The sequence below is a fragment of the Conger conger genome, chromosome 2, assembly GCF_963514075.1.
Source record: "Conger conger chromosome 2, fConCon1.1, whole genome shotgun sequence".
In the NCBI taxonomy this organism is placed as follows: domain Eukaryota; kingdom Metazoa; phylum Chordata; class Actinopteri; order Anguilliformes; family Congridae; genus Conger; species Conger conger.
In genome coordinates this window covers 768755-796586 of record NC_083761.1, presented here as the reverse complement: position 1 = coordinate 796586, position 27832 = coordinate 768755, and the positions used below count along the sequence as shown (strand labels likewise).

At 46.9% G+C, this 27832-nt stretch overlaps 1 protein-coding gene and 1 non-coding gene across 2 annotated transcripts; one reads left to right on the top strand and one right to left on the bottom strand.

Moving 5' to 3' along the window:
* Positions 1–451: 451 nt before the first annotated feature.
* LOC133116505 (calpain-2 catalytic subunit-like) lies at positions 452–21962 on the bottom strand. The gene is made up of 21 exons (XM_061226137.1): positions 21664–21962; positions 20614–20683; positions 14252–14370; positions 12697–12830; positions 12057–12225; positions 11751–11834; positions 10674–10759; positions 10242–10304; positions 9748–9908; positions 7422–7591; positions 6898–6909; positions 5911–6122; positions 5369–5405; positions 5217–5282; positions 4877–4934; positions 4725–4789; positions 4099–4167; positions 3452–3530; positions 3194–3310; positions 2492–2550; positions 452–1225 (listed from the first exon to the last, which is right to left on the bottom strand). The coding sequence occupies exons 1-21, from the start codon at positions 21898–21900 to the stop codon at positions 1202–1204; spliced, it is 2091 nt and encodes a 696-aa protein (XP_061082121.1). The 5' UTR covers positions 21901–21962; the 3' UTR covers positions 452–1201.
* A 1543-nt stretch (positions 21963–23505) lies between these two features.
* trnak-uuu (transfer RNA lysine (anticodon UUU)) lies at positions 23506–23578 on the top strand. The gene has a single exon. It is a non-coding gene; the product is annotated as a tRNA-Lys (tRNA).
* Positions 23579–27832: the final 4254 nt, after the last annotated feature.

Genomic DNA, 27832 nt, shown 5'->3' with positions numbered 1-27832 from the left:
GTCGTCAGATGCCCTCTTTTGAAAGGTTGATGAACTGGCGTTTGGCAGTAATCACACATTTAAAAAACGCACAGAACACAGAAACAAACACATTTACAGAATTGACTTAGAAAATCAGAGCAAATATCTTTCTGGACTTGGATGTGATATGTGAAATACCACGAATTTGTCAATAATACAACTAGTAGTTACATTTCTCATTTAATTAAAATAACCATAATCGTCACCTCAATGAACCAAGCACAGTCTTTTTAAACAGTCCTTATATCAGGTCTCTTTCATTGTACAATTTCCCCTCCAGATCAGTGGGCATTTCTAGCAGGAAGCTCCGATAAGGAAATCAGAGAAATAGCGATTGTCTGAGGCACGTGGATGCAGCAGGAGAGGCGCTGGAACCTTATATTCTCACTGATCTACAGTATAAAGAGGTCACAGATTCCACTCGGCAATGTTGTCTCTAAAAACAATATTCTAACATTTTATTTCAGAAGAATGTTGTCACCATTAAACAGGGTGTGGTACTGAGCTGCTTATAGAGATATAAAGTACAACACTTTTGGAACAAAATGGACTCAAAAAATCAGGCCTCTGCTAGGCTCCCTGTTGCAATTACCATGAAGGAGACAGACAGCCAATCACTGTCAATGATGTTCAGTTGGATGTTACCAATGTATCCTGTGATTGTTAGAGCCCTTCTGCAAATAAGGTTGACATTACCTCCGATTATCACTATTTTACTACCTCCGGACACGACAGCCCCAAACAAATATTCTAACATTTCATGCAATTCCCAAATCATGCATTATAAACTCAATATACATCTCAGTACACTTATCAGACAGATGGGTAACATCACGTCTAAAGAATGTCTGTGTTATGGTTGCTACCACAATCAGAAATGTATTGGACCCAGGGTAAAAATACAGCACCTTTATGATTAAATTAGAACTTCTGAAAATGGCTTCTAACCAAAACCCCTTTTGCCAATCATTTAATTCAACAAACCTTACAAAGTGGTTATGGCAAATTTATTGCTATGTTATTCTCCACACAAAACTTACAGACATGCAGCATTTAAGATTTTAAAGGTATACAAAATGTGTTAAAAATAATAAAAAAATACTGTTCAGCTGAACTGAAATAGGCACGTAGATTTGTCAGGTTGGACAGTGGTTTTCTGTTGAAGACTTGCTGCGGCCTTCTAGATCATAGCAAAGGTCAGCCACTGGAAGAGAGAGAGAGAGAGAGAGAGAGAGAGAGAAGCCAGGTGACACATTACTGGGTGTGAACAGAGCCAATCACAAAGCTCCATACAGGGTCTGCCTGACTCCACCCACCAGCACGGAGGTCTCTGTCCAATCGCTTATTTTAACCTCCTCCCTCCACCCATTGGCCAAGGGAAGGAAGTCAGAAAAGAAGTTGAAGACAGGGGACTCGGGAAAATGGGGATTTTAGGCAAATGGAAGGTCCTCGCTCCTTCATACGTCTGTTCGAAGAAACGTCAGTCACAGACGTGGCAGATGAGGAGAGGTGGATCCACAGGTCAGTCACAGACGTGGCAGATGAGGAGAGGTGGATCCACAGGTCAGTCACAGACGTGGCAGATGAGGAGAGGTGGATCCACAGGTCAGTTACAGACGTGGCAGATGGGGAGAGGTGGATCCACAGGTCAGTCACAGACGTGGCAGATGAGGAGAGGTGGATCCACAGGTCAGTTACAGACGTGGCAGATGAGGAGAGGTGGATCCACAGGTCAGTCACAGACGTGGCAGATGAGGAGAGGTGGATCCACAGGTCAGTCACAGACGTGGCAGATGAGGAGAGGTGGATCCACAGGTCAGTTACAGACGTGGCAGATGAGGAGAGGTGGATCCACAGGTCAGTTACAGACGTGGCAGATGAGGAGAGGTGGATCCACAGGTCAGTCACAGACGTGGCAGATGAGGAGAGGTGGATCCACAGGTTGATCGTTTACATGTCACTAAAAAAAGGATGCGTTTGTGTTTTGTTGTTCAAGAAGTGTTCCTGCTCCATGAAGGAGAAGTGTTAGTGCTCCATGAAGGAGAAGTGTTACTGCTCCCTGAAGGAGAAGTGTTACTGCTCCATGAAGGAGAAGTCTTCCTGCTCCTTGAAGGAGAAGTGTTCCTGCTACTTGAAGGAGGAGTGTTCCTGCTCTTTGAAGGAGAAGTGTTCCTGCTCCATGAAGGAGAAGTGTTCCTGCTCCATGAAGGAGAAGTGTTACTGCTCCATGAAGGAGAAGTGTTACTGCTCCCTGAAGGAGAAGTGTTACTGCTCCATGAAGGAGAAGTCTTCCTGCTCCTTGAAGGAGAAGTGTTCCTGCTACTTGAAGGAGGAGTGTTCCTGCTCCCTGAAGGAGGAGTGTTCGGAGGATTAAACGTTTCTCGATCAGGCGAGGAACAGGGAGGCGAGAGGTGGGACAAATAAGCGATTGGATGAGCACTCTGTCAATCATCTCTGAACCGGGCCTCACCTGGTGGAAGTCCAGCTCTATGAAGCCGCTGTCGTCGAGGTCTACCTTCTTAAAGATCCCTGCAGAGGAGGAGAGAGGAGAAAGGGCTTTAAAGGCGGATTAAATAGGAGGTACTCACCCTTGATTGGTCCCTGCCACAGCACATAACGTTCACTTTTGTTGAGAATGAACAGAGAGGGATTTCGGCAACTGTCAATCACCCTCCTACTCACACTGGTGGTATAACTGCTGAAATAGTCAAATGTATATCAGTGGAGTGGAAAATTAGCCTCCACCTAAATGTCTGTGATGAAAACACACATTAAAACTATAGCTGGGGTAGATACCTTTATAGGAATAAAACCCACATATTAACAGCCAAACAATAGCAACTGTTAAGAAGCCATCACCATACTGCTGGAATGCCACACAATGTATCTGCATAGTAATAAGTAATACCACTCTAATGGTGTTCATCCCGTCACCTCTGCCTTTCACCATTTGTGTTTCTCTGTTCACTGTTTTCTGTCTAAGTCTCTAGGGTTTTTGCCTCGTGTTTCCCTCTGTGACCACCATAGTCTGTTTTCAGTTCCATTCGTTTCACCTCTTGTTTTCAAACTCTCTTACTGAACATCACAAATTCTCTTACTGATAACCTCAAACGCTCTCGTACTGAACACCACACAAACCCTCTCGTACTGAACACCACACAAGCGGACTTACTGAACATCATCTCCAGGCGCATCAGACAGGCCACGAAGTTGTCGAAGTCGATCGTCATGTCCGCTTCAGCGTAGCGAGCCACCAGGATCTGGTAAATGTTGTTATTCAATGTAAAACCTGCAGGGAAGACAGAGAGAAAAGCATCACAAACTCAAATGTTCATTAAATGTGAATGAAAATGAATGTGAATAGTCCTGCCCCTTTAAGGGAACGATCCCTGTCTTTAAGAGACAGGCCCCTCTCTGTGGCCACGCCCACCGGCTTCCTTCAGTGCGATGCGCATCTCTGGGGTGCTCATCGTGCCTGATCCGTCCAGATCGCTCTTCTTATAGATCCCCTGCAAGCAGAAACACAGTAACATCTTACACTAGATTACAGTACCTAATCTACTACATACACACACTACACCTAAGTCTATTAAATACATAAACACACTCACAGTTTAACATATTGAAGTAATCATACGGCAGACACATTCATCCTGCTCCATCTTTTAAATCAATGAATTTCCAGGATCTAATTTGAAATGGAAGTAATGCCAACTCTGGCTCAGACCAGTGTTCATAATACACACATATAAAAAAAAGTTCACAGGTTTATGTAATGAGAGAGATTTTGCCTGTGTCCAAGGGATTTGAATCACGGACTCTCACTCGTCCAAATATTTGTTGGACGAATGCGTTACCAGGCATTTACAGACGAATTCGCCTCTAGCTAAGGTCAACAGCTTTCTTTTGAATTTGAGGGTTAGGTCATCAGGGAGCGTTGTCACGGTAACCTGCTAGGAGCCTTGGCTTTCCTGCACTCCGCTGTGCTTGCTAGCGGGCTAGCCGAGCTAACCCTGCAACACTTACACATAACACATTCAACCAGGGTAAAAAGCTAATGTACAAGCGGCGTCTTACCAGGTATTTCTGTACTTTCTTCCACAGCGTGGCAAACTCTCCCAGTCCCAACTTCCCGTTGCCGCTGTCCTACAGAAGAGTTACGGGAAACTCGCTCATGAAGGCCTGGATACAGTTTGTTGTTACCGCCGTAATATCCTCCATTAGCGTCATTAGCACCTGTTCTCTGAGCTCAACATTACCGCTGAACATCAGTGTGGCTCAAAGGTGCTCCACTTTAAAGAGTCATCCACACCACAAGGGGGCAGAAGCCTGTGCAGGGGACTATGGCCGTGTTCGCATACTTGTCACTACTCCTACTAAAATTAAAATAAAATCAGTCTGATATTTAGTACAAGCAGTATGCTAGTAGGTCGTTAGAAACACGGCCTATGTCAGCAATCATTAAATCTGCACATTGAATCCAAATCCGGCCCTGGTTTTCCTGTCTCCCAGGCAACTGTCTGAACAAAGAGTGCTACTGATTGGCCAGACTGTCTTCACACCTGACTGACAGGTAAAGGGAGGGTGGAAAACCAGCAGTTCTCTGCCCTGGAGGCCCATGATTTGATCTAAACCATACATCATGTGTAGAGGTTTAGATATTTGTTGAGTGTGAGTGAGAGCGATCTCCCTGGGAAGGATACGTCCATGAGGTTGACCATGATCCTGCAGGTCTCCAGGCTGAATCCGTCGGTTTTGATGTCACTTCCTGTGGAAACACAAAGATATGTCACACAGCCGGGTCACTGCTTCAGTAAAATCATTCTAAAAGGGAGGTAAGGAAACCGCTGCCTACTTTTTGCCACAATTTTATTCATAATGGTTTTCAGCTCTGTTGAGGAAATCTCCATGTCCTGCAAATGTGAGAAACACACACGGGTTTGGGCAAATCCCATACAAACAGGAACATTCACAGCTACTCAAACTGCACCACTGGGAGGTGCTATCCTCCCAAAATGTCCATGCAAATTATTTTGAGCCCTTTGGATAAACAAAGTATTTCTGTTAGAAGACACTCTGCATGCATAAAGAGGTTGCAGCACTACAAGGGTTATTGATTTGAAAACAGGAGTGTGGTTCTGTGAGACAGACACACATTCTCTAAAATCTCTTCAGTAAACGTGCACAGCGCTTACACTTCCTGCGAGTTTCGCGAACAAGTTCCTGAACCCAGATTCCACCTCTTCGTCAGACACCGTCTCCTGGAGAATAAGAGCCGCAGTTAGAAACGCGCCCACATCAGAAATAAACTAAAAAGCAGAAATCAAGAAGAGGGCCAGTCTCTTACATCTTCCAGCTCTGCGTTCACTGGGTCATCGCAGGGCCTGCACACCCAAACAAAACACAAAATCAATGATTCATTCATTAACCCTTTCAGTCCCAAGAGTTCCACACGGGCCATACCTTTTCAGCCAATCAAAATGACTGTTCCCTCAACTTTCTCAGTTTTCTCAACCAAAGGCTGAAAGGTTCTAGTCTCTCTGCAGACTGAAGGGTTCTAGTCTCTCTGCAGACTGAATTCCACACACACATCAGAGCCTCAAACTCCACCTGCAAACTTCCTCCTTTCACATCTTTAGTCTACTCATGTAAAGTCAGCTGACTGGCAGTTTCCATTGGGTTCAAACCATCAACCTCCCTGTTCCCTAACCTCTGTACTACAGTGTAAAAATGACTACGCACTGCATGGCCGAGACACAACAGCGGAATGATAGATGGAGGGATGGAGGGGGAGAGAGCTGCAGGATGGAGGGATGCAGGTGGAAAGAGAGCTGCAGGATGGAGGGATGGCGGGATGGAGGGGGAGAGAGAGGAGGCGGGGGGCATTACTGCGTCTCGTGCTGCTTCTCGGAGAAGACGCGGATGCAGAAGTCTCCGTTCATGTGCGGCTCGAAGGTGGAGGGCACGATCAGGTACTCTCCAGGGGGCATTTTGAAGCGCGTGCTGACCTCGCGCAGGTTGATGAAGGTCTCGGACCGCGCCTTCTGCCCGTGCGTCAGGAAGTAGTTCTTATCCAGATGCACCTCCGTCTGGCCCCGGAACTGGATGGAAAAAAAGGAGATTCAGATTTATTTTATTTGTTCATACTGCGCTGCAGCCCTGGCCAGAACTTCCACATTTTGAGAGCCCATGGTGCAGTATCTGCCCAGTGTAAACATTCCCGCTGAAACCCTCACTTCCTTTCCGCTGAAATGTGCAGCAGAACTAAAGCCATGAATCTCTACGCACAGCTTCTGTGAAGGAGTACTCAAGGACACGCTCTTTATGGACTTGTTAACGTAGCATAGCATTACATAACATAATAATAATAATAATAATAATAATAATAGTGAGAACAGGCCATTCAGCCCAGCAATGCTCACCTTTTCCTACCAGTAAAATCTACCCCATGCTTAGTTTGCCTAAAAGCCTGACAGTATCTAGCAACGTATCAAGCCAGGTCTTGAAACTCCCGCTGTTTCTGCCTCCACTAAATGTCCTGCCAGCTATTCCACACAGTGACTCCTCTCTGTGTGAAAACATACTTCCTAATGTCTGTGCGGAATTCCCATGTATGCTCCCTCATTCTGCTAACATATATGTTTATAAATATGTTCTCAAATACGGCATAAATATGTTTATAGCATTTTTCTGTTATAGCTAATGAAGATGATAAAGTGGCACACACAGTCAATATAAGATCCCCGAAACGGAGAATTTAAAAACCTCTCCAAATTATTCTCAAAGTAGTTTATAAAAACGTCCTGTGGTCAGACTGGGCGTTCCCTCCTGATCACATGATCACCAGATCACATGATCACATGATCACCAGCTCACCTGCGGTGGAACCTGGAACAACACAAAAACCAGCCAATCAGATTCATTCCACACAACATCAAAAATACAGCATCCAGCAGTTTTCATTTCCTCAGAGACAATAACTCCATGAAGAACTTAATTTTAATTTGTGCATGTATGAAGCAGCGGCCAACATGGATAAAGCGCCCAGCAGGGTTAATGGAGCCTGTGTTTAAGGTCACAGGAGCCAGATCCACCAGTGACTGGGCCTACAGGTGTGTAGCTGCATACAGAGGGACATTGTACAACCACACAGCTGCAGCAGGCAAATGTGCAACTGGTTCAGTAACTTCAGACTTAAAAAATGTCAGCAATTTGCATTGAGATTTGTGAGCTGTTTCTAAAAAAGGTGTGTACAATTGCACAGAACGTACAGATTGACTCTGGGTCTGAAGGTGTGTGTGGTGTGTGTGTGTGTGTGTGTGTGTGTGTGTGTGTGTCTGTGTGTGTGGACAGGTATCTGAGGGTGGGGGTGGGTGCGGGGTAAAGGGCCGGTCTCTCGCCTCGTAGATGGCGAATCCGATGGTGTGCATGTCCTCCCCAGCTTTACGCAAACGGCGCCGGTTCTTCTGGATCAGGCCCACCAGGAAGCTGCAGCCCACCTCGTTATCGTCCGGGTCGTCATCCTCCTCCTCCAGGGTGATCTTAAACTGGGGGTTCATCCAGAACGTGTCTATGCAGGAGGACGTGCGGAGTCAGACCAGTAATGCGGTAAACCAGTAATGTAATAAACCAGTAATATGGAAGCTATTACCCCAAAGCCAATTATCAAATGACCGCGACTAATAATAAACACTCAACGCGTAACTTAACAAACCATCACATCGCAAGCAAACTCAACAACAAAAGACCGCGTGAGATTTTATTAAAGCGGTGTTTATTTGAAATTTGCGACAGGCATACATAAGCTAAAGTCAGAGGTTGAGCCAAACGGATTTTAAGTTGATATGTAAAACTGCGATTCCTTATGATATAAGATATGTTTTCTGATTTAAAATATTTGCCTCCAGCCTGTCGCCTGTACTTGATGTAATAGGCTATTGGACTGTTTACCAAGCGTGCCTCTAAAAGGCATGAACAGAAAAAGCAGATGGTAAATGCAATTACATTTTCTTGCATTGTCACTCACATGTATTGAAATGTAACATTACAGGACAACGGAAAAACAATCTAATTGAAATACAGGCTACACTAACATTTCCAGATCCTCCCATCTAGTCAGCTAGCTGGTGATACGACCCTCCGTGTGCATGACCGCACTTGGACACCATATCTGTGATTATAATGAATGAAACGTACTGTGAGTGTGAGCAAGCTAGGGTTAGCAAGCTAGGTTAGTTAAAATATTATAAAACTTAAAACCTGAGTAAGTGTTTCATGCCATCGAGATGAATGATAAATTTAACGATAAATGACAAACGTGATAAACGATACATTTTATGAATAATAAAGGCTGACTCTGTTTTTAAATCTAATAAAACATCGCTTTAATCAAATCGCATACGGCATTTTGTTAATTCACCTGTCGAGTTTTCATAATTAGACATGATCGTTTGATAATTGTAAATGTGGCATGGACTAGCTTCCATACAGCAATGCACCAACCCAGAAATTACATAATATAACATGACACAACATAATGACAAGAACAGACCGTGCCCGCCTTTTCCTGCCACCAAAGTGTATCTATTGTAATGATTAAAACAGCAATGCATCAAACCAGCGACGCAGATTACTGGTGTGTAATTAGCAGGCAAACCTGTCTGAACTTGTGTGTCATTAGAGTTACTCAGTTGAGCCACATATTCAGTCTAGACCAGCATGTACACGTCCTGCACTGAACAGAAATGCCGAGAGATGTGCTTTACAGAAGCTTCTCTCTGTAATCCTAAGCATAAGCAGGGTGTGTCAGACAGGACTAATCGCCCTCAGATACAGCTGAATCACTTCTCTAACCACCAGTACACCTTATGCTAAATGTTGTTACAGGTACCTGGTGATTGATTAGTTACTGTGTTATCGGTTATTGCTATTGTCTAATATTTATGTATTATAGTATATGCAGTTCTTTTGTGTGTGAGTGTGTGTGTATGTGTGAATGTGTGTGAGTGTGTGTGAGTGTGCGTGAGAGTGCGTGTGTGTGTGAGTGTGTGAGAGTGTGTTTGAGTGTTTTGTGTTTTGTTGGGCCATGTTTGTGTTAGCGTGTGTAGGAGTGTGTTGGGCCATGTTTGTGTTAGCGTGTGCGGGAGTGTGTTGGGCCATGTTTGTGTTAGCGTGTGTAGGAGTGTGCTGGGCCATGTTTGTGTTAGCGTGTGTGGGAGTGTGTGAGAGTGTGTGTGTGTGTGTGTGTGTGTGAGTGTGTGAGGGCTTGTGGGAGTGTGTTTGTGGTAGAGTGTTAGCGTGTGCGGGAGTGTGTTGGGGCATGTTTGTCTTAGCGTGTGCGGGAGTGTGTTGGGGCATGTTTGTGTTAGCGTGTGCGGAAGTGTGTTGGGGCATGTTTGTGTTAGCGTGTGCGGAAGTGTGTTGGGGCATGTTTGTGTTAGCGTGTGCGGGAGTGTGTTGGGCCATGTTTGTGTTAGCGTGTGCGGGAGTGTGTTGGGCCATGTTTGTGTTAGCGTGTGCGGGAGTGTGTTGGGCCATGTTTGTGTTAGCGTGTGCGGGAGTGTGTTGGGGCATGTTTGTGTTAGCGTGTGCGGGAGTGTGTTGGGCCATGTTTGTGTTAGCGTGTGCGGGAGTGTGTTGGGCCATGTTTGTGTTAGCGTGTGCGGGAGTGTGTTGGGGCATGTTTGTGTTAGCGTGTGCGGGAGCGTGTAGGGGGCGGGCTCTTACAGGGGTGGTTCCTGCAGCCGCCCGCGGTGGAGCCCCTCCTCCAGCTGCCGTGGAAGTTGCAGGTGCTCCAGTGTTTGTACACATCGCTGGTCAGAGCGTCCGGTGTCAGCGTCACGATCTCCACGCGAGAGTAATGCCTCAGGAAGTCCGTCAGAGACATCCTGAACCCAGGAGAGACACGGCTTAACCCCTGGGCTGCTTCAGACACCGACATTCACTCAGGAACCGCCCAGTGCGGTGTTCAGGGTTAAGTGTGGGGCCTGTAGTTTGAGTTATCGCCCAGTGCGGTGTTCAGGGTTAAGTGTGGGGCCTGTAGTTTGAGTAATCACCCAGTGCGGTGTTCAGGGTTAAGTGTGGGGCCTGTAGCTTGAGTTATCACCCAGTGCGGTGTTCAGGGTTAAGTGTGGGGCCTGTAGTTTGAGTTATCACCCAGTGCGGTGTTCAGGGTTAAGTGTGGGGCCTGTAGTGAGTAAATCTAAACACTGAGAACCTACCAGAACTCTCCGTCCTCTGCGTTGGCGTTCGGGCGCTCACTCACAGAGTTCCACTCCTGGGAGCTGCACAGACAAGTGAGTCAAAGGTCAGAGCCTAAACCTAACCCAAACCAGCACCACGCGCACTCACTCACTCACACGCACTCGCACACACTCTCACACACACACACACACACACACACACACACACAGAAACACTCCCACACACTCTCACACTCTCTCTCTCTCACACACACACACACACACACACACACACACACACACTCTCTCTCTCTCTCTCACACACACACTCCCACACACTCTCACTCTCTCTCTCTCTCACACACACACACACACTCTCACACTCTCTCTCTCTCTCTCACACACACACACACACTCTCACACTCTCTCTCTCTCTCTCACACACACACACACACACACTCACTCTCTCACCTGTCACTCCAGGCTCCAGTCCACTCCACCTGGCCCCAGGGGTTCCTCACTCTGACGAGCTTCTCCATACGCCCACGATAACTCACCTGACATTCAAATTCACAGGTAAAAAAAGGTTCATTATGCATCAATATAAGATGGAAAACTGTATCATACAGGCTCAGCTAAAAGGACTAAAATACATTCATAAAAACATATCATACTTTAACATTTATATAACATATACATTTGATATGGGCTCACTTTGCATAGCTATGCCTGACTGGCCATTCCACAAAAATAATTATAGAAATTACAGAATATTATTAATAAGGAAAACTGTCAACAATGTTCTGTCTTGATGAAATGCGTGTGCGATGATATCACAGCCTGATTCACACGCGTGTGCGATGATGTCACAGCCTGATTCACACGCATGTGCAATGATGTCAGCCTGATTCACACGCGTGTGCGATGATGTCAGCCTGATTCACACGCGTGTGCGATGATGTCACAGCCTGATTCACACGCATGTGCGATGATGTCACAGCCTGATTCACACGCATGTGCGATGATGTCACAGCCTGATTCACACGCATGTGCGATGATGTCACAGCCTGAGTCACACTCGTGTGCGATGATGTCAGCCTGATTCACACGCGTGTGCGATGATGTCACAGCCTGATTCACACGCGTGTGCGATGATGTCACATCCTGATTCACACGCGTGTGCGATGATGTCACAGCCTGATTCACACGCATGTGCGATGATGTCACAGCCTGATTCACACGCATGTGCGATGATGTCACAGCCTGAGTCACACTCGTGTGCGATGATGTCAGCCTGATTCACACGCGTGTGCGATGATGTCACAGCCTGATTCACACGCGTGTGCGATGATGTCACATCCTGATTCACACGCGTGTGCGATGATGTCACAGCCTGATTCACACGCGTGTGCGATGATATCACAGCCTGATTCACACGCATGTGCGATGATGTCACAGCCTGATTCACACGCGTGTGCAATGATGTCACAGCCTGATTCACACGCATGTGCGATGATGTCACAGCCTGATTCACACGCGTGTGCGTACCTCCACGACCCCGGTGAGGGAGTAGGCGTGTCCTTTCACCAGCTTCTGCCGCGTCACCGCCTCAGAATCCGCCGCGCTGGTGATCTGAGGGAGAGCAAAGGATGCTGGGAAATCCAAACAGCCACTCAGGTGGCCTTTGTGTTGCCGTTTCTGTTTTACTCATTAAATTATCCGTCTAACAACAGAAAGTAGAGAACATTAACAAATAATAATATTTTAAACGGGGTGGTTTTAACTGACACAATTTGATGACTGAATGGAGGCAGTGACATCACAGTGAATCAGGAAATGCGGGCCGGGCCTTACGTCGATGGAGCAGCCCAGCAGCGCTCCTGAGTCCAGCGCTTTCTTCAGGATCTGGAAGAAGTTGGACGGGACTTTCCTCAGATCGTAGCTCTCCGCGATCCCGCCGGTGAAGTCCTCAAAGCCCTCCGAGGTGGAGCCGCCAGAAAGAGCCTCGTAACTCCCGTTAATCCTGCCGGAGAAACCGCCGGAGACACAGACACTGTCACCTGAGCTCCCCTGAGCTTCACTGAGCTCCCCTGAGGTTCACTGAGCTCCCCTGAGCTCCCCTGAGCTCCCCTGAGCTTCCCTGAGCTCCCCTGAGCTTTAAATGCTTCCCCCACCATATACAATACTATTCTTTTACATCTCCAATTATACATAAGCAAACAAAAAGTCAAACGGGAAGGGGTAATGTAAGGACAGAAGTTGCAGCAAAATAATGTTTTCACAGAAAACATAAATGAGAGTCTTGTTATGCACAAACTGATTACAAACTATATCCTGGGCTGTAGCATGTTGTCAGAGATCTGTGCTGATCTTGGAGAGCAGGCTGACCTAGGCGTTAGGGCTGACCTATTTCATTTCCTGTCTTTTCAGGCTTTCGGCAAATGCAAAATTTCGCTGTAAATAAATATGAATAATGGTGTGAAATGAGCGTTACTTGGCGTAGGCCTTCTCCAGCAGGGCGCTCCAGAACTCAGACCCCTCGGCCGAGTGGACAAACAGCAGCTCCCCGTCTTTGGTGGGCAGCCTGTCGTCAATCACCACATCCACCCACTCTCCAAACTGCCAGAACTGGGGACAGAAACAGCACGGGTCAGACTCATAGTGCTGTAAGGTTATGAGCAGCCTGGTCAGGCTCATAGTGCGGTAAGGTTATGAGCAGCCTGGTCAGGCTCATAGTGCTGTAAGGTTATGAGCAGCCTGGTCAGGCTCATAGTGCTGTAAGGTTATGAGCAGCCTAATCAGGCTCATAGTGCTGTAAGGTTATGAGCAGCCTGGTCAGGCTCATAGTGCTGTAAGGTTATGAGCAGCCTGGTCAGGCTCATAGTGCTGTAAGGTTATGAGCAGCCTGGTCAGGCTCATAGTGCTGTAAGGTTATGAGCAGCCTGGTCAGGCTCATAGTGCTGTAAGGTTATGAGCAGCCTGGTCAGGCTCATAGTGCTGTAAGGTTATGAGCAGCCTGGTCAGGCTCATAGTGCTGTAAGGTTATGAGCAGCCTGGTCAGGCTCATAGTGCTGTAAGGTTATGAGCAGCCTGGTCAGGCTCATAGTGCTGTAAGGTTATGAGCAGCCTGGTCAGGCTCATAGTGCTGTAAGGTTATGAGCAGCCTGGTCAGGCTCATAGTGCTGTAAGGTTATGAGCAGCCTGGTCAGGCTCATAGTGCTGTAAGGTTATGAGCAGCCTGGTCAGGCTCATAGTGCTGTAAGGTTATGAGCAGCCTGATCAGGCTCATAGTGCTTTAAGGTTATGAGCAGCCTGGTCAGGCTCATAGTGCTGTAAGGTTATGAGCAGCCTGGTCAGGCTCATAGTGCTGTAAGGTTATGAGCAGCCTGGTCTATGCTTTACTGAACTTTTCTGGAGTATTGCAACCTACAAAATAGTTGTAAACCCAGATATGGGCTGTTCATGCCGAAATGGCTGCCAAAACAATCTAACCTACGGACACAGCTGAGGAAGAAAACAGGATCAATTATAAACAGCCAGCGTCATCACACAAGCTTCTAATTACGCCCTCTGAAGACCGTCAAAATGGACCCTGAGTTATTTATCTCTCTCAAACAGAGTTCCTCTCAAACGGCTCCTTAAAATACTCCGCCCAAAACAAAGAGTCACGTAAGGACTCGCGCACTGGGGTCGTGTTCCACAGAAAGCGCTCACACACTCCCCACCCATTACCCAGCCTTGCTCTTGCATAATATTACATCCTAGCAAACATCCTTGCGAGCATTGCTGAGCCTGTTCTCACCATTATGTTATCATAACACAGCCGATCAGCTCTGTGTATTTATTTATTTTGATCTTGTTTGGGGAGCAGAAATGTAGCCACACAGTGCATGCTGGGATAGCGTACATGTGACCCAGGATAAAACAGCTGCTTGATTCACTCTTCACCAAAAGAGTGACATTTTAATAAGTGTCAAAATCTTTCAGCACAGATTTTTCCCAGTAAAATATAACAATTAGAAAATATGAACTCGGTGTTCCATTTTTACCTGGAAGTGAAAGATGCCGGCATAGTTGTCCCCAAATCCCTGTCCGCTGGGGACAACCCTGGCGAGCACATCCTCGTTCAGCGTGAGAGAGGCGATGGCGGCCAGGAGCCAGCAGTCACCTGGGTAACCAGAGAGAAGAGTCTATAAGAGCCTCATGAACCCAGCGCCATTTTACACATACAACAGACCCCGTAAACACACTCCTGGGGAGGTATTTCACAAATCAGGATTACTGAGCTGAGTAAAATCCAGAACAGCACGTGTGACTTCAGTCAATGTTCCAGGTATTACTCAGTACAGTTATCCAGCTAAGTCAGTAGTCCTGATTCCTGATACAGGCCCCAAGGATTTAAAGGTTCCCAGGCTGGAGGGTGATTCACCTGGACCGCATAATATCTCCAGGCTCACCTGGGTAATCTCACCTGTGTAATTACACACTGGGGCTTCTCCCGTTTTTCACGTCTGAACCTGCCTGTGGAGCCCGAGCCCTGCGGGGTTCTGCTGGGTTCTGCTGGGTTCTGTAGGGCCCTGGGCCCGTGTCCCTCCCTCTTAGTCACACTGAAGGAATGAGGCTGCTCATTGCTGGTGACTGTTCATTGGTCACCCGGCTGAAGCGGTGGCTTTTAATTGGTCTGTCAGCTGCACAGCACACCTCACACTGACAGAATAATAAATAATAACTGCACGTGTTATAATAATAAGACGGCCTCTGTGTAACACACATATAACATAACACCCATCTGTAACTGTTCCAATGACCTTCGGTATGCACTTACTGTCTGTCTCTGGAGATAAAAGTGTCAAATAAATGTAATGTAATGTATTGCATCATAGGCATAAAGTTCAGTATGAGTACATGGAGAATGATCAGTGGATGGGGGATGATCAGTGGATGGGGGATGATCAGTAGATGGGGGATGATCAGTAGATGGGGGATGATCAGTAGATGGGGGATGATCAGTAGATGGGGGCTGATCAGTAGATGGGGGATGATCAGTGGATGGGGGATGATCAGTAGATGCAGAATGATCAGTCGATGGGGCATGATCAGTGGATGGGGGATGATCAGTAGATGGGGGATGATCAGTGGATGGGGGATGATGAATACATGGGGGATGGTTTAGGATCTTCTCTCTCTGTGTGCACAACATGGCCGGCAGGCGGGAGCCAGTGCTGTTGTTGATCGAGCTGTAATTCAGTCACGGGCAGACGTGAGGGTCCGGACAGAGTCCCCTAAACACTGAGACACTCCTCTGTGTCTCGGGGGGAGGGGGGAGATTTGTAACTCTGATGGGAGCGGGGGAGGAGTTTGGTAACTGATTAATGCAGAGAAACTGAAAGAATAAGGAATAGAGTCTCACAGGCCTGTGATGGTGAGTCACCTTCTCAGCCACACACTCCACTTCCTGCCAGCAGCGCAACAGCAGCACACACACACACGCACTGCAGCACACACACACACACACTCACTGCAGCACACAAACACACACACTCACTACACACACTCACACATATACATACACACACACACAAGACAAGAGTATATATGTGAGGTACTGTAACTGTAAAAATTATTTAGCAGCATATCTACGAATGTGTAGCATGGTGAGCTCTTTACTACGTGTCCTGTGTTAGACACAGACATGAGGACGAGCCGCAGACCTGTAACCACAGGCCAGGTGTGATGTCATCCTCAGGCTCCTGGTGGAGCTCAGCTCACACCTGCGACTGCAGCAGCAACCGCTCTGCGTCTGAAACGACTGCCCGTTCTGCGTCTGAAACGACTGCCCGTTCTGCGTCTGAAACGACTGCCCGTTCTGCATCTGATACGACTGCCACTGCTCGTCAGCAGCAGGACTGTCGCTCTGCTGGCCTTCAGACTGAGACAGAGGGGCCTGGTGTCAGCCCTGGGCTCTGGGCCCAGGGCCCCACAGGGCAACAGGAAGACAACACTTCCTTCTTGTCGTTCTCCCTGTGGCCCTTTAAGCAGGGCCAGAGCAGCCAGGCTGGATCTGCAGCCACATCTTCTACATATTAGGAGTGTGCAGGGCCGGGTCATATTACAGAGCAGAGAGAGCCAGGGGAGGCCCTCCCTATTGTTCCGGCTGCCAGGGCAGAGAGAGTCTTACAGCAGGCAGCTGCTTCTGCTTCACAAACCACACCAGCCCCAAATCAAACACAGGAGCAGAGCTTCAACACGGAGCTTCAACACAGAGCTTCTACACCAAGCTTCAACACTGAGAGATTCAACACTGAGATCTAACAACACTCAGGTTCAACACAGAGATTTAACACTGAGCTCTAATACTGAGAGCATTAACTTTGACCATTTTAACACTGAGAATTTAACACTGAGAGAGCTTTAACACTGTTACTACAAGGAAGCACCACATCCTTAAGATAACATAACCATTTACTATGATCTTCTAAAACATCTTTGTGTGAATCCGTAAAATATGCTCTATTATTCTTCAAGCGAGTAGCGATGTTGTGGCTGCCATGTCTCACATATTTCCACAGAGTGCACGGTTCATTTGTTCAGTGGGAGTCCTCACTCTAAAGGTGAAACACGGTTTGCTTGTTCAGTGGGAGTCCTCACTCTAAAGGTGAAACACGGTTTGCTTGTTCAGTGGGAGTCCTCACTCTATAGGTCCGTTCTGTGGCTGTAATTGCAGAAGAAGAAATCCAGGTAAAAATATATTGCTCAAGGTTCCGGATGCCAACGCCCTGATGCAGTTTAGCAATGATCTCTGGTGTCCACTGGCAACCGCAGTCACTGTTGAGTATGACTCACAGCCACACACACACGTCTCATCTTCCACCACCTCGCGGGGCACACAACATTTCTCTGTCTCGTAGGGGAATTCAGTTTGGACTACGAATTCAGAAAACACATAACTACAACAATTATAATGCTAACCACAGCATATACACAACAACCGATAGCTGTTCTAACATACTATTCAGGGCAACGTATTCAAAGCCAATACCAATGAGCAGTCATTACACCAATATTTGCATGACACACAAGAACCACCACAGACAATGATTGATCAGAAAGTCTACAAGTTCCAGAATATTCTCACCTTAAGGGGCAGAGTCTAAAATGCATACCCTAAACCAATGAGTAAGCACTTAGGGCTCCAACTCAAGTCTGTTCTCATTACCAATCAGAAATGTGTTAGAAACAAGAAGCAGGTTTGTGTGATTCTGCAGTTACTGTTTAAAGAACTGCAACAGACCTGTAACCTTCTTAAACTGATTCAGTCAAGCGCCTCTTGTGGAACATCATCCCACTCCCTTACAAAAGAAAGTCTATGTTTACATTTAACATTTTTGTCCCTCAATGGCCTGTACAAAATTCTAGAAAGACAGAGGTTAGCCCATAGAACTTTTATAGAGGGAGGTTTTAACAACAAAAGCAAAGACTTGTTTAGTCAATGTCATTATTCAGCTCAGCTTAAAAAACATAGAGTCAGACAGATCAAAGGAAATCAGTTTAACAGTCTTACTACCACAGGTGCTTCAATTGGGATTTGTCTCTATAACCTCCTGATTCACTGAATAGCTGCTCTATTATGAACAGTACTAAAGTATAAACATCCTTTCAAACTCTCAAATAACCCCCCTCATAAATGTTGCCCTCTCTTTGTGTTCCGGTTATTGTAGTAAAAAAAAGTATATAAAACTAGAGAGCAGCAAACCATTTCCTGTACCACCTCAAACAACCAATCACATTCCCACACAGTTGCATTCTGAGAAGCATTAGGTTTTGCAATCAGGCGGTTCAAACAACAATCCTGAATGCCCAACATGAACACAAATTAAGCTGATAACATTCACAATACCATGAAACTGATATCAAGCAAGATATCAATGGATTATAACACTGAATTTACCAGGGTTTGTAGTACAGGCATAAGATTAATCAAGAACATGACTGTTAGCTGGGTAGCAGGCTAGCTAATGCTCTAGACTGCACATTAACTCATGGACTGTAGTCTGTCTACTTCAACAACTTGAAAAGCTTTCTTTTTCATTGGATAGAAATGAAACTACTCTGTGGTTGTCTGTGCTGGGTGACCCCGCCTCCCTTCCTGCCAGCCTGCGTGTGACGCACTCCACGACCGGGCAAGGTCCGCTGCCAGAGCGCTAACACTGAGAGCAGCACTCAGAACAACACTGAGAGAACAACACTGAGAGAGAAACACTGAGAGCAGCACTCAGAACAACACTGAGAGCACCACTCAGAACAACACTGAGAGAACAACACTGAGAGCACCACTCAGAACAACACTGAGAGAACAACACTGAGAGAGAAACACTGAGAGAACAACACTGAGAGAGAAACACTGAGAGCACCACTCAGAACAACACTGAGAGCAGCACTCAGAACAACACTGAGAGAGAAACACTGAGAGCAGCACTCAGAACAACACTGAGAGAACAACACTGAGAGCACCACTCAGAACAACACTGAGAGAACAACACTGAGAGAGAAACACTGAGAGTTTAACACTGAGAGAACAATGCTGAGAGAGCCACACTGAGAGTTTAACACAGAGAGAAACACTGAGAGAACAACACTGAGAGAACAACACTGAGAGAGAAACACTGAGAGTTTAACACTCAGAGAGCAACACAGAGAGTGCTTTAACCCAGAGTTGAATACTGGGAGAGCTTAACATTGAGAGAACAACACTGAGAGTTTAACACTATGATTGCTTTAACACTGAAAGCTTTCAACACTGCTACTACAGTGAAGAACCACATTCTTAAGATACGCCACACTGTCAGCCACTTATGTTCTTAAGAAATGTCCTCATGAGTGCAGTCTGTAAAATATTCTCTCATAATTAAAGTGAGCAGTTATCTACAGTGTAGAAGAGGCAGTTAGAGAGGGGCTGTGCTGATCATGAGAGAGGAGCAGGGCTGATCCTGAGACACAGCTAGGCTGATCCTGACACAGCTAGGCTGATCCTGAGACACAGCTAGGCTGATCCTGACACACAGCAGGGCTGATCCTGACACAGCTAGGCTGATCCTGAGACACAGCTAGGCTGATCCTGACACAGCTAGGCTGATCCTGAGACACAGCTAGGCTGATCCTGACACAGCTAGGCTGATCCTGACACAGCAGGGCTGATCCTGACACACAGCTAGGCTGATCCTGAGACACAGCAGGGCTGATCCTGACACAGCTAGGCTGATCCTGACACAGCTAGGCTGATCCTGAGACACAGCTAGGCTGATCCTGACACACAGCAGGGCTGATCCTGACACACAGGCCCACCCATCCCAGCGGCAGGGACCATAACGAGCTCCTTCTGCCAGCCAATCACAACCCAATAAACACAGCGCAAACACGGGCAGAGTCGTGCTGTCTGAGTCCGACAGGAAGTTCAGCACAATGACATCACTCACTCACTCATAAAACCAATAAATACGAGAATGCAGTCAGGCTCAGTCACGTAAACGCAAAGCCCTTGTGAGGCTGATTTGCATCATGAAGTCAAATTGTGTTAAAAAGTTGAGGAATTCAGGCCGCAGGGATGGTGCAGTGGGGGGGGGGGGCATGGATGGTGCAGTGGGCGGGGGGGGGGGGGGGGGGGTCCTTATCTTTGTTGTACGGGTAGCAATTTCCCTCTAGGGTCTTTCAGCGCACTTATCCCTGGTTATGGGTATGCACTTTGTTGTACGTCGCTCTGGATAAGAGCGTCTGCCAAATGCCAATAATGTAATGTAATGCCCTGCGATGGACCTGTCCAGGGTGTATTCCTGCCTTTCGCCCAATGCTGGGATAGGCTCCAGCAACCCTGCTCAGGATAAACGGGTTAAGATGGATGGAAGTTGAGGAATTCTCCTGCAGAATGCTCCACTGTGTTCTTGAATGAGACTCTGTGCTGCTCCATTTACCCCAACTGCTGAATATTCTACAACAGTGCCTGTCTCCATGGCAACACAGCCTGCATGACTGGGAACCGGAAGGTTGGTGGTTCAAGCCCTGGTGTAGCCACGATATGATCCACACAGGTGTTGGGCCCTTGAGCGAGGCCCTTAACCCCACATTGCTCCAGGGGGGACTGGCCCCTGCTCAGTCTAATCCATAGTCTCTGATACAGTCCTTTCCACTGCCTCACCCCCTCCTCCAGGCCTTAAAGGAAGTCATTAACCGGCCAGAAATGTGAGTTCCATGTAGTTGCAGCCTTCAGGTATGAACATGTAAAGCTGGCTGAAGGACTCTAAAAGCCTTGTGTCAGTCTCTCATTCTCAACGGTAAAGGCCCGTGTTTTCCGGCGGTTGTGTGCGGTTGCGTGCGGTTGTGTGCGGTAGTGTGCGCTTGTGAGCGGTTTTTTGCTTACCGAGGGCTCCCTGGCAGATGTCGGTCCTGGTGGCTCCTCCGACGATGAACTGCGGACTCGCGCACAGCTCCTAACGGCCACATTTCAAAACGACAGTTATCTTTCTGCTATTTATTTGCGATTTGTTTATTTGGCTATTTATTTTATTTGGTGTTGTTTGCCATGTTGTTTTAGCCATTTTAATCCATTATGTTTGGTGTTGTAGAACTATTCCAGTACTTCATCTGTCCTTCTGGCTTCTTGGCTGTCCTCCTTTTAATATATACCTTAGGTAAACCTTAGTTATAATCACAACTATTATATAATATAATATCATTATATATATATATGTTTGCAAGCACTAGCTAACAAATAAGTGCTTTGTGCAAAATAAGTTTTGTTTATTAATTATTCACAGTTATAGCCTGTGGCTTTGGCTGACAGTGCGTTTGCATAAAATTACATCTTTCCCCGGGGAATTGGTTTGACTGGATTATTTCACGTCAAACTCCGAATTTTCCTGAAATCGACACCCCACCCTGCAGGTCTGCTCTGAATTCAAACGAGGTTCATACGGAAATGCGCGTGAGGCGGGCATTCCCCAGGGCTCGCGCGGAGGAGCGATTCCTCACGAGCGGCTCTGACGCACAGGACTCGCGCTCCGGAGGGCGTTTGCTTTTAATCCGGTTTAATCCCGGAGTAACCGATTTTACTCCAGAAGAAGAGAACAGACTGCGTTTCTGGTCCCACGTATCCTATTAGTGTCATAAAGATATCTGTGTGAAGGTTAAACATTTTAATGGTTTAAAGAAGGCAAAGTGAGTTCGAAACAGACGTGTTCTTCATCATGTTAAACTTCCTGTACTCACAAACCACAAATTTGTATTTTGTTATTGCGCAAGTTTTGCTCAGATTGTTTTTTTTTCCCATTTGGGTACATTTCCTTCTTGTAATCCACTGTCCAATCTGCTACCTATTTAGGATGCAACATTTGTTGCAGTGACGTCTACTTATCATGCATTAGCAAATGTGTTGACTTGTAAACTCCGTGTACAACGATTCACAACTCACCCCGGGCCTCTTCCATTCTACCCCTCTGGTTTTATGCGAACGCGGTCCAAGCTCGTTGAAGCCCAAAGACTCGGGTACGGCTGGAAAATTGGGATCCGAAAACAGTACACCTCTGCTCAGACACTGGCACTGGAGCGCTTCGAAGTCCTGGTTATTGTATTTGACTGCTTTGGCGTTGGTGCCGAAGCCTGCCGCCAGTGCCCTCTGCTTGGCGAGAGTGGACGCAATCCCCGACATGTCTGCGCGAAGCTCTCTCTCCTCTATAACACAGCAGCTCGCTGGAAAGTTTTTACTGTGAAAACTTACATCCCCACTCCGCCCCTGACTGTTCAGGCGTGGTCTATCACAGAATACGTTGCGCTGCTCGTTTGGTACAGGAAGAGATGGGTATGTGATGTGATCCGAAAGCACATTTAAATCATGCTCAACTCCTGCGGAGTTTTACATGTTACTGGGGAGCATTTGTATGATTCGTTTACGACGTTTAAATGCTGTTTAAAAACTTTTTTGGAAAAAGTTTAAAGACATTTAAAAAAAGTGAACTACCGAAAATGCAGACTCGGCAAAACGAAGAAAATACTTCGACGTGATCGAAGGTCTAGTGAATTTAGAACACACGAAGACTGCCTGCATCACGACGTCGCCCTCTTGTCCGTCAAAACGGGTCAAGCGAATCTCTGCTGCATCCGCCTGCACGCATAACAAGCCCAAATGCAACGATGCTGATCGTAATTATACATGGCACGTGGCCTTACAAAATGAATCTGACGGCCTACATTTACCAAATAAAGTAATCCAAGCGTTTCTGCAGTTCCTACGGGGGGCATAGTCTACACACCCCCTCTTGAATCGATGCTGGGACGAAGTTACACACAGCCTCGGTTGTGTGGGTTAATGTCCGCCCCGCAGGACCACATGTTATCGTGTCCGCTTTGTTTCCAGATAAAAAAAAACACTTGAGCTTATCCCAGCAGAGTGGGTCTCTGGCTCTTTCATTAGTAGGCTATGTGTAGCCTATTCTGGTGGTGTGTCAGCCAGGCTGCGTGCGTGTGTGTGTGGACTCCAGACAAGACGTGGGATTACGGGCTGGTCTCAGTTTTCATCTGGTATGCGCTACACCAGCGCAGCTGCGATTCTGGCGTTCAGCTCTGAATAAGTGACCTCTACAGTTCTGTTGTGACCGGGGATCTGTGCCATTTTGCGTTCATTTGACATTTCGGGATCACACGTATGTATTTTTGGGGCGCAGCATTCACTGCGAAGCGTCTAGCGTCGCCTACAGGCGCCACCTGACCTCTCCAGCGAGTAGACGCAGAGTGAGGCCGCTTTAGCGCTGTTGGCTGGGCTGAAGGTCGGTGTCGCCTACATTCCAGCGCTGGACATCCGGCAAGTTTCGACCTCTCCTCGCTACAGCCAACACAATGTGAAACTCCCGCCGAACGGACTCGGTGGCATGTGAAGGCCCTTATCGTCCCACTTTTGGGAAACGTGTCATCTCACACATTCACGAACATTTCCATGAACATATATTTAGCCCCGGGTGACATATCACAGAGTGACGAGGTTATTTTAGCCTATAAAATTAAATAACCCCCCCACCCCCTCCCAGAACACCGACATGCCAACGTCATGAGCTCACGCTTCGCTGGCGGCTGTTCTGTGGTGGCATGGCGCGTACTATTGCTTTCATAACTTCTACCCCGCGCAGTCTGACACTGCGTCCTGGCCACATAGCTCGTGTTAAAGGTCAAAACTAAAGACCGTGCCAGTTACAGTACAGTGTGCCCGCTCTATGGACGCAGCGAAGGAATGAATAGAATGTGGAACCCCTGCTTCCACAGAGCCCGGATAGCTCAGTCGGTAGAGCATCAGACTTTTAATCTGAGGGTCCAGGGTTCAAGTCCCTGTTCGGGCGGATCGATGTTTTATACCGACCGAGGGTAGTCTTACTTGCAGCAGCCGGTACCGTGAGACTCTCTGATTCACGATCATGCAATACGAGCGGACCCCTTTCAGTTAAGAATGGTAGCATACAGCATATAGCCAGCCAGCCGATCACAGCTCGCAACTCTAGCAGGAAATGGAATGATCTTCCCGACCAGGGGCACTGTCGCTGCCGGGGTTAGGAATGAGTAGGAATGAGCAGGTTTTCCCAAGCCGTCATAAAGTTTCTGACGCAGATATGTTTGTAGGATGCGGCTTCGTCCTAATACCTGATGATCTTCATGGCATTAGACAGTCTCCAAGGCAAAACATAATGCGCTATGAAGACATTTTGTCACAGATAACCCGTAATTGTCGCATGCATAGTCTGTAGAAACTCAGCCTGTGTATGGAGTTTAGTTTGTGAGTTCAGGTGTGTTTTCGGTTTGAGCCCTGAGCTCCAGACTCGCTGAACAGATGAGAAACTCCGCTGCGTCAGACTGAAAGCTGAAATGTGTTCCCTGCTCCTGAATGTGTCTGAGCCTTTCTGGAAACGATGTGTGCTTCAGACACGCTTATAAGTGTAAGAATTATAAATAAAAGTGGACAATAGGTCATGGTGTCGAAATAATAATATGAATAGCCCTAAGCCCCCATATGCTATTGAGGGCTGATATGTTTAATTATCTCTGTAAAGCGTCTTTGTGACAGTCTTCTGTGAAAAGCGCTATACAAAATCAATTTTATTGAATTGAACTGAATTCATATATTTTTCAGTAATTCATTTATTCTTAATTGATGAAAAGACAGCAGCGTTTGATTATATAGGCAATTGCTACTCTGAAGTATCAACTGTTCACATTTTCTGCGAAATTTGGAAATACTTTGTACTTCCTGTTACAAGAAAACTAACTTTAAAGAAAAGGAAATGTTAATTCCCCCAAACATTTTCACAAATGGGGCTACTATACTCTACCACGGAAGTGAAGTGGAGAAAGCGAAGTGTCGATGCGAGGCGCACCGTTCAGTCCTGACCAGTAGAGGGCGCTAAAGGCATTCCCGTGAGAACGCAGATTCTCCCGGATTCTCAGCTGCTCCCGCGCAGCTGGTCTTCCAGTCCTGTGGGCCCGGACTTCCTGAGCTTCAGCTGAAAGGATCATGCGACGCTGTGGCCGTGCACAGATGGCCCTGTTTCCAGGCATCATAAAAAACATTTTCTGGAACCAATTTGGAAGCACGCACACACATTTTATATATATGCACCCAGTGACCACTTTCGTAGGTATTTATTAGACTTATTTTTTGAGACTGGGTCTTCTGCTGCTGTAGCCTATCCACTTAAGAGGTTTTATGTGCTGTGTGATCAGAGATGCTATTCCGCATGCTGCTGTTGTAATGTGTGGTTATTTGAGTTACTGTCATTTTCCTGTCAGCTTTGACCTGGCCATTCTCCATTGAACTCTCTCTTTAACAGGGCGTTTTCAGCCCCAGTACTGCTGCTCACTGGATGTTTCCCAGAAGATCAAAAGTTTTTAACATACTCAAACTACTTTTTATCATACTTTTTAATCATAATTATTATCATTATGTTTTAACAAAAATAAACTGACAAACGGTTTCTAAATCCTCCCTGAAATGGTTTGTTACTTTCACAAAGGTTGTGGGAAGCAGGACTTGTGAATGTTTGTCGAAGGTGTTTTATCGGGAATATTAAACAGAACCACCCTCTCTGACAGCATTAACTTATTGAGCTGCCAGTCGAGTATATCAGCACAGTGAGACTGTGACATGGCGCCATCTACTGGTGATGATGGTGCTGAAAACGTGTGCAATGGCTATTTTCTCTGTTTGACCAACAGGGGTCGCATTCTCCCCGGTGAGGGAAGAGCCAGGTTTATTGTTGGAATAAATTGTGCAGGGACTGTATTGTTCATATAAAGTCAAATTGTATTTGTTCAGAGCTCACTTTCTGTTATTTTCAGAACTATAGCAGTTTTATAGCAGACTTTGACAATCACAGTGAAACACAGTACAGAGCTGAGTGCTGAGTAACACCCATCCTGGAATGATCCACAGGAGACAGAAAGATGGAATCCCTGGTTCCTGACCGACTGTTGTAGTGCACTCATTGTGTAATGTGTGGATGGTGTAGTTTACTCAATGGGAGCTGGTTCAGGGTTTGGTTGGGAGCTGGTTTGGGGTTTGGTTTGTTTGGGAGCTGGTTTGGTTTGGGGTTTGTTTGAGAGCTGGTTTGGGGTTTGGTTGGTTTGTTTGGGAGCTGGTTTGGTTTGGGGTTTGTTTGGGAGCTGGTTTGGTTTGGGGTTTGGGAACTGGTTTGGGGTTGGTTTGGGGTTTCTTTGAGAGCTGGTTTGGTGTTTGGTTGGTTTGTTTTGGAGCTGGTCTGGTTTGAGAGCTGGTTTGGGGTTTGGTTGGTTTGTTTGGGAGCTGGTTTGGTTTGGGGTTTGGTTGGTTTGTTTGGGAGCTGGTTTGGTTTGGGGATTGGTTTGGGGTTTGGTTTGTTTGAGAGCTGGTTTGGGGTTTGGTTTGGGGTTTGGTTTGTTTGGGAGCTGGTTTGGGGTTTGGTTTGTTTGGGAGCTGGTTTGGGGTTTGGTTTGCGGTTTGGTTTGTTTGGGAGCTGGTTTGAGGTTTGGTTTGCGGTTTGGTTTGTTTGGGAGCTGGTTTGGGGTTTGGTTTGGGGTTTGGTTTGTTTGGGAGCTGGTTTGGGGTTTGGTTTGGGGTTTGGTTTGTTTGGGAGCTGGTTTGGGGTTTGGTTTGTTTGGGAGCTGGTTTGGGGTTTGGTTTGTTTGGGAGCTGGTTTGGGGTTTGGTTTGTTTGGGAGCTGGTTTGGGGTTTGGTTTGTTTGGGAGCTGGTTTGGGGTTTGGTTTGGGGTTTGGTTTGTTTGGGAGCTGGTTTGGGGTTTGGTTTGGGGTTTGGTTTGTTTGGGAGCTGGTTTGGGGTTTGGTTTGTTTGGGAGCTGGTTTGGGGTTTGGTTTGTTTGGGAGCTGGTTTGGGGTTTGGTTTGTTTGGGAGCTGGTTTGGGGGAGGTGCAGAGGGTTAGGGTTGACGGGTGGTGATTATCACGCAGGACTGAGGGCCTTTCTCTGAGAGCACTGACCAGGAAGTTATGTGCTCCATCTCTGCTGGGTCAACAGAGAACTCTCTTATTGGTCAAACTGGGTCATGTGATGCAGGCATATTCATATTCCCATTTGATGTCTGCATATAACATATCTTTGTTTATTTACGCAGTGCTGCTTCAGGCTGACGATCTGAAGTGCACTGTGCTGTAGTTCAGCAGCATGGCTGTGATGCTTCTCTGTAGCTATGGTCAAGATTACACAGAGCACACAGAGCACACAGAGCACACAGAGCACACAGAACACACAGCGCACACAGAGCACACAGAGCACACAGAGCACACAGAGCACACAGAGAACACAGAGCACACGGAGCACACAGAGCACACAGAGAACACAGAGAACACAGAGCACACGGAGCACACAGAGAACACAGAGCACACAGAGCACACAGAGCACACAGAGCACACAGGGCTCTTTACACACAGAGCACACAGAGCACACAGCCAGCACACAGAGCACACAGGGCACACAGTGCACACAGAGCACACAGAGCACACAGCCAGCACACAGAGCACACAGAGCACACAGAGCACACAGCCAGCACACAGAGCACACAGTGCACACAGAGCACACAGCCAGCACACAGAGCACACAGGGCACACAGAGCACACAGAGCACACAGAGCACACAGAGCATACAGAGCACACAGTGCACACAGAGCACACAGCCAGCACACAGAGCACACAGCGCACACAGCGCACACAGAGCACACAGAGCATACAGAGCATACAGAGCCCTTTACACACAGCGCACACAGAGCACACAGAGCATACAGAGCCCTTTACACACAGAGCACACAGAGCACACAGAGCACACAGCCAGCACTGTGCTGCAATATGCTCTCACATGCTTCAGGAAGCCCTGGATCTTAACCAAAGTCAAAGTGTAAATCTACACACTAGATGTTATCATTTATTATAAAATTACAAAACATTTGTCAAAAATAATCTAATTTCCTCAAGTGTCAAATTCAGGGGAATGACAGACATCATGCCTGCTGTTAAAATAATCTGTCCTAGCATCTCTACAGAAGAGGAGAGCCGACCCAGCACTGCTGACAGACATTCAGGTCACTGACCACTCCACAGCAGTGAGGACAAAGACG

Excerpts from the sequence above, each read along its gene's own strand:
- LOC133116505 (XM_061226137.1), bottom strand. The coding sequence starts at position 21,900 with ATGTCGGGGATTGCGTCCACTCTCGCCAAGCAGAGGGCACTGGCGGCA. Across the intron at positions 7,592-9,747 it reads CGGCTGCAGGAACCACCCCT|ACACGTTCTGGATGAACCCC; the intron begins GTAAGAGCCCGC and ends CCTCCTGCATAG. Across the intron at positions 4,168-4,724 it reads TCATGGTCAACCTCATGGAC|GACAGCGGCAACGGGAAGTT; the intron begins GTATCCTTCCCA and ends ACTCTTCTGTAG.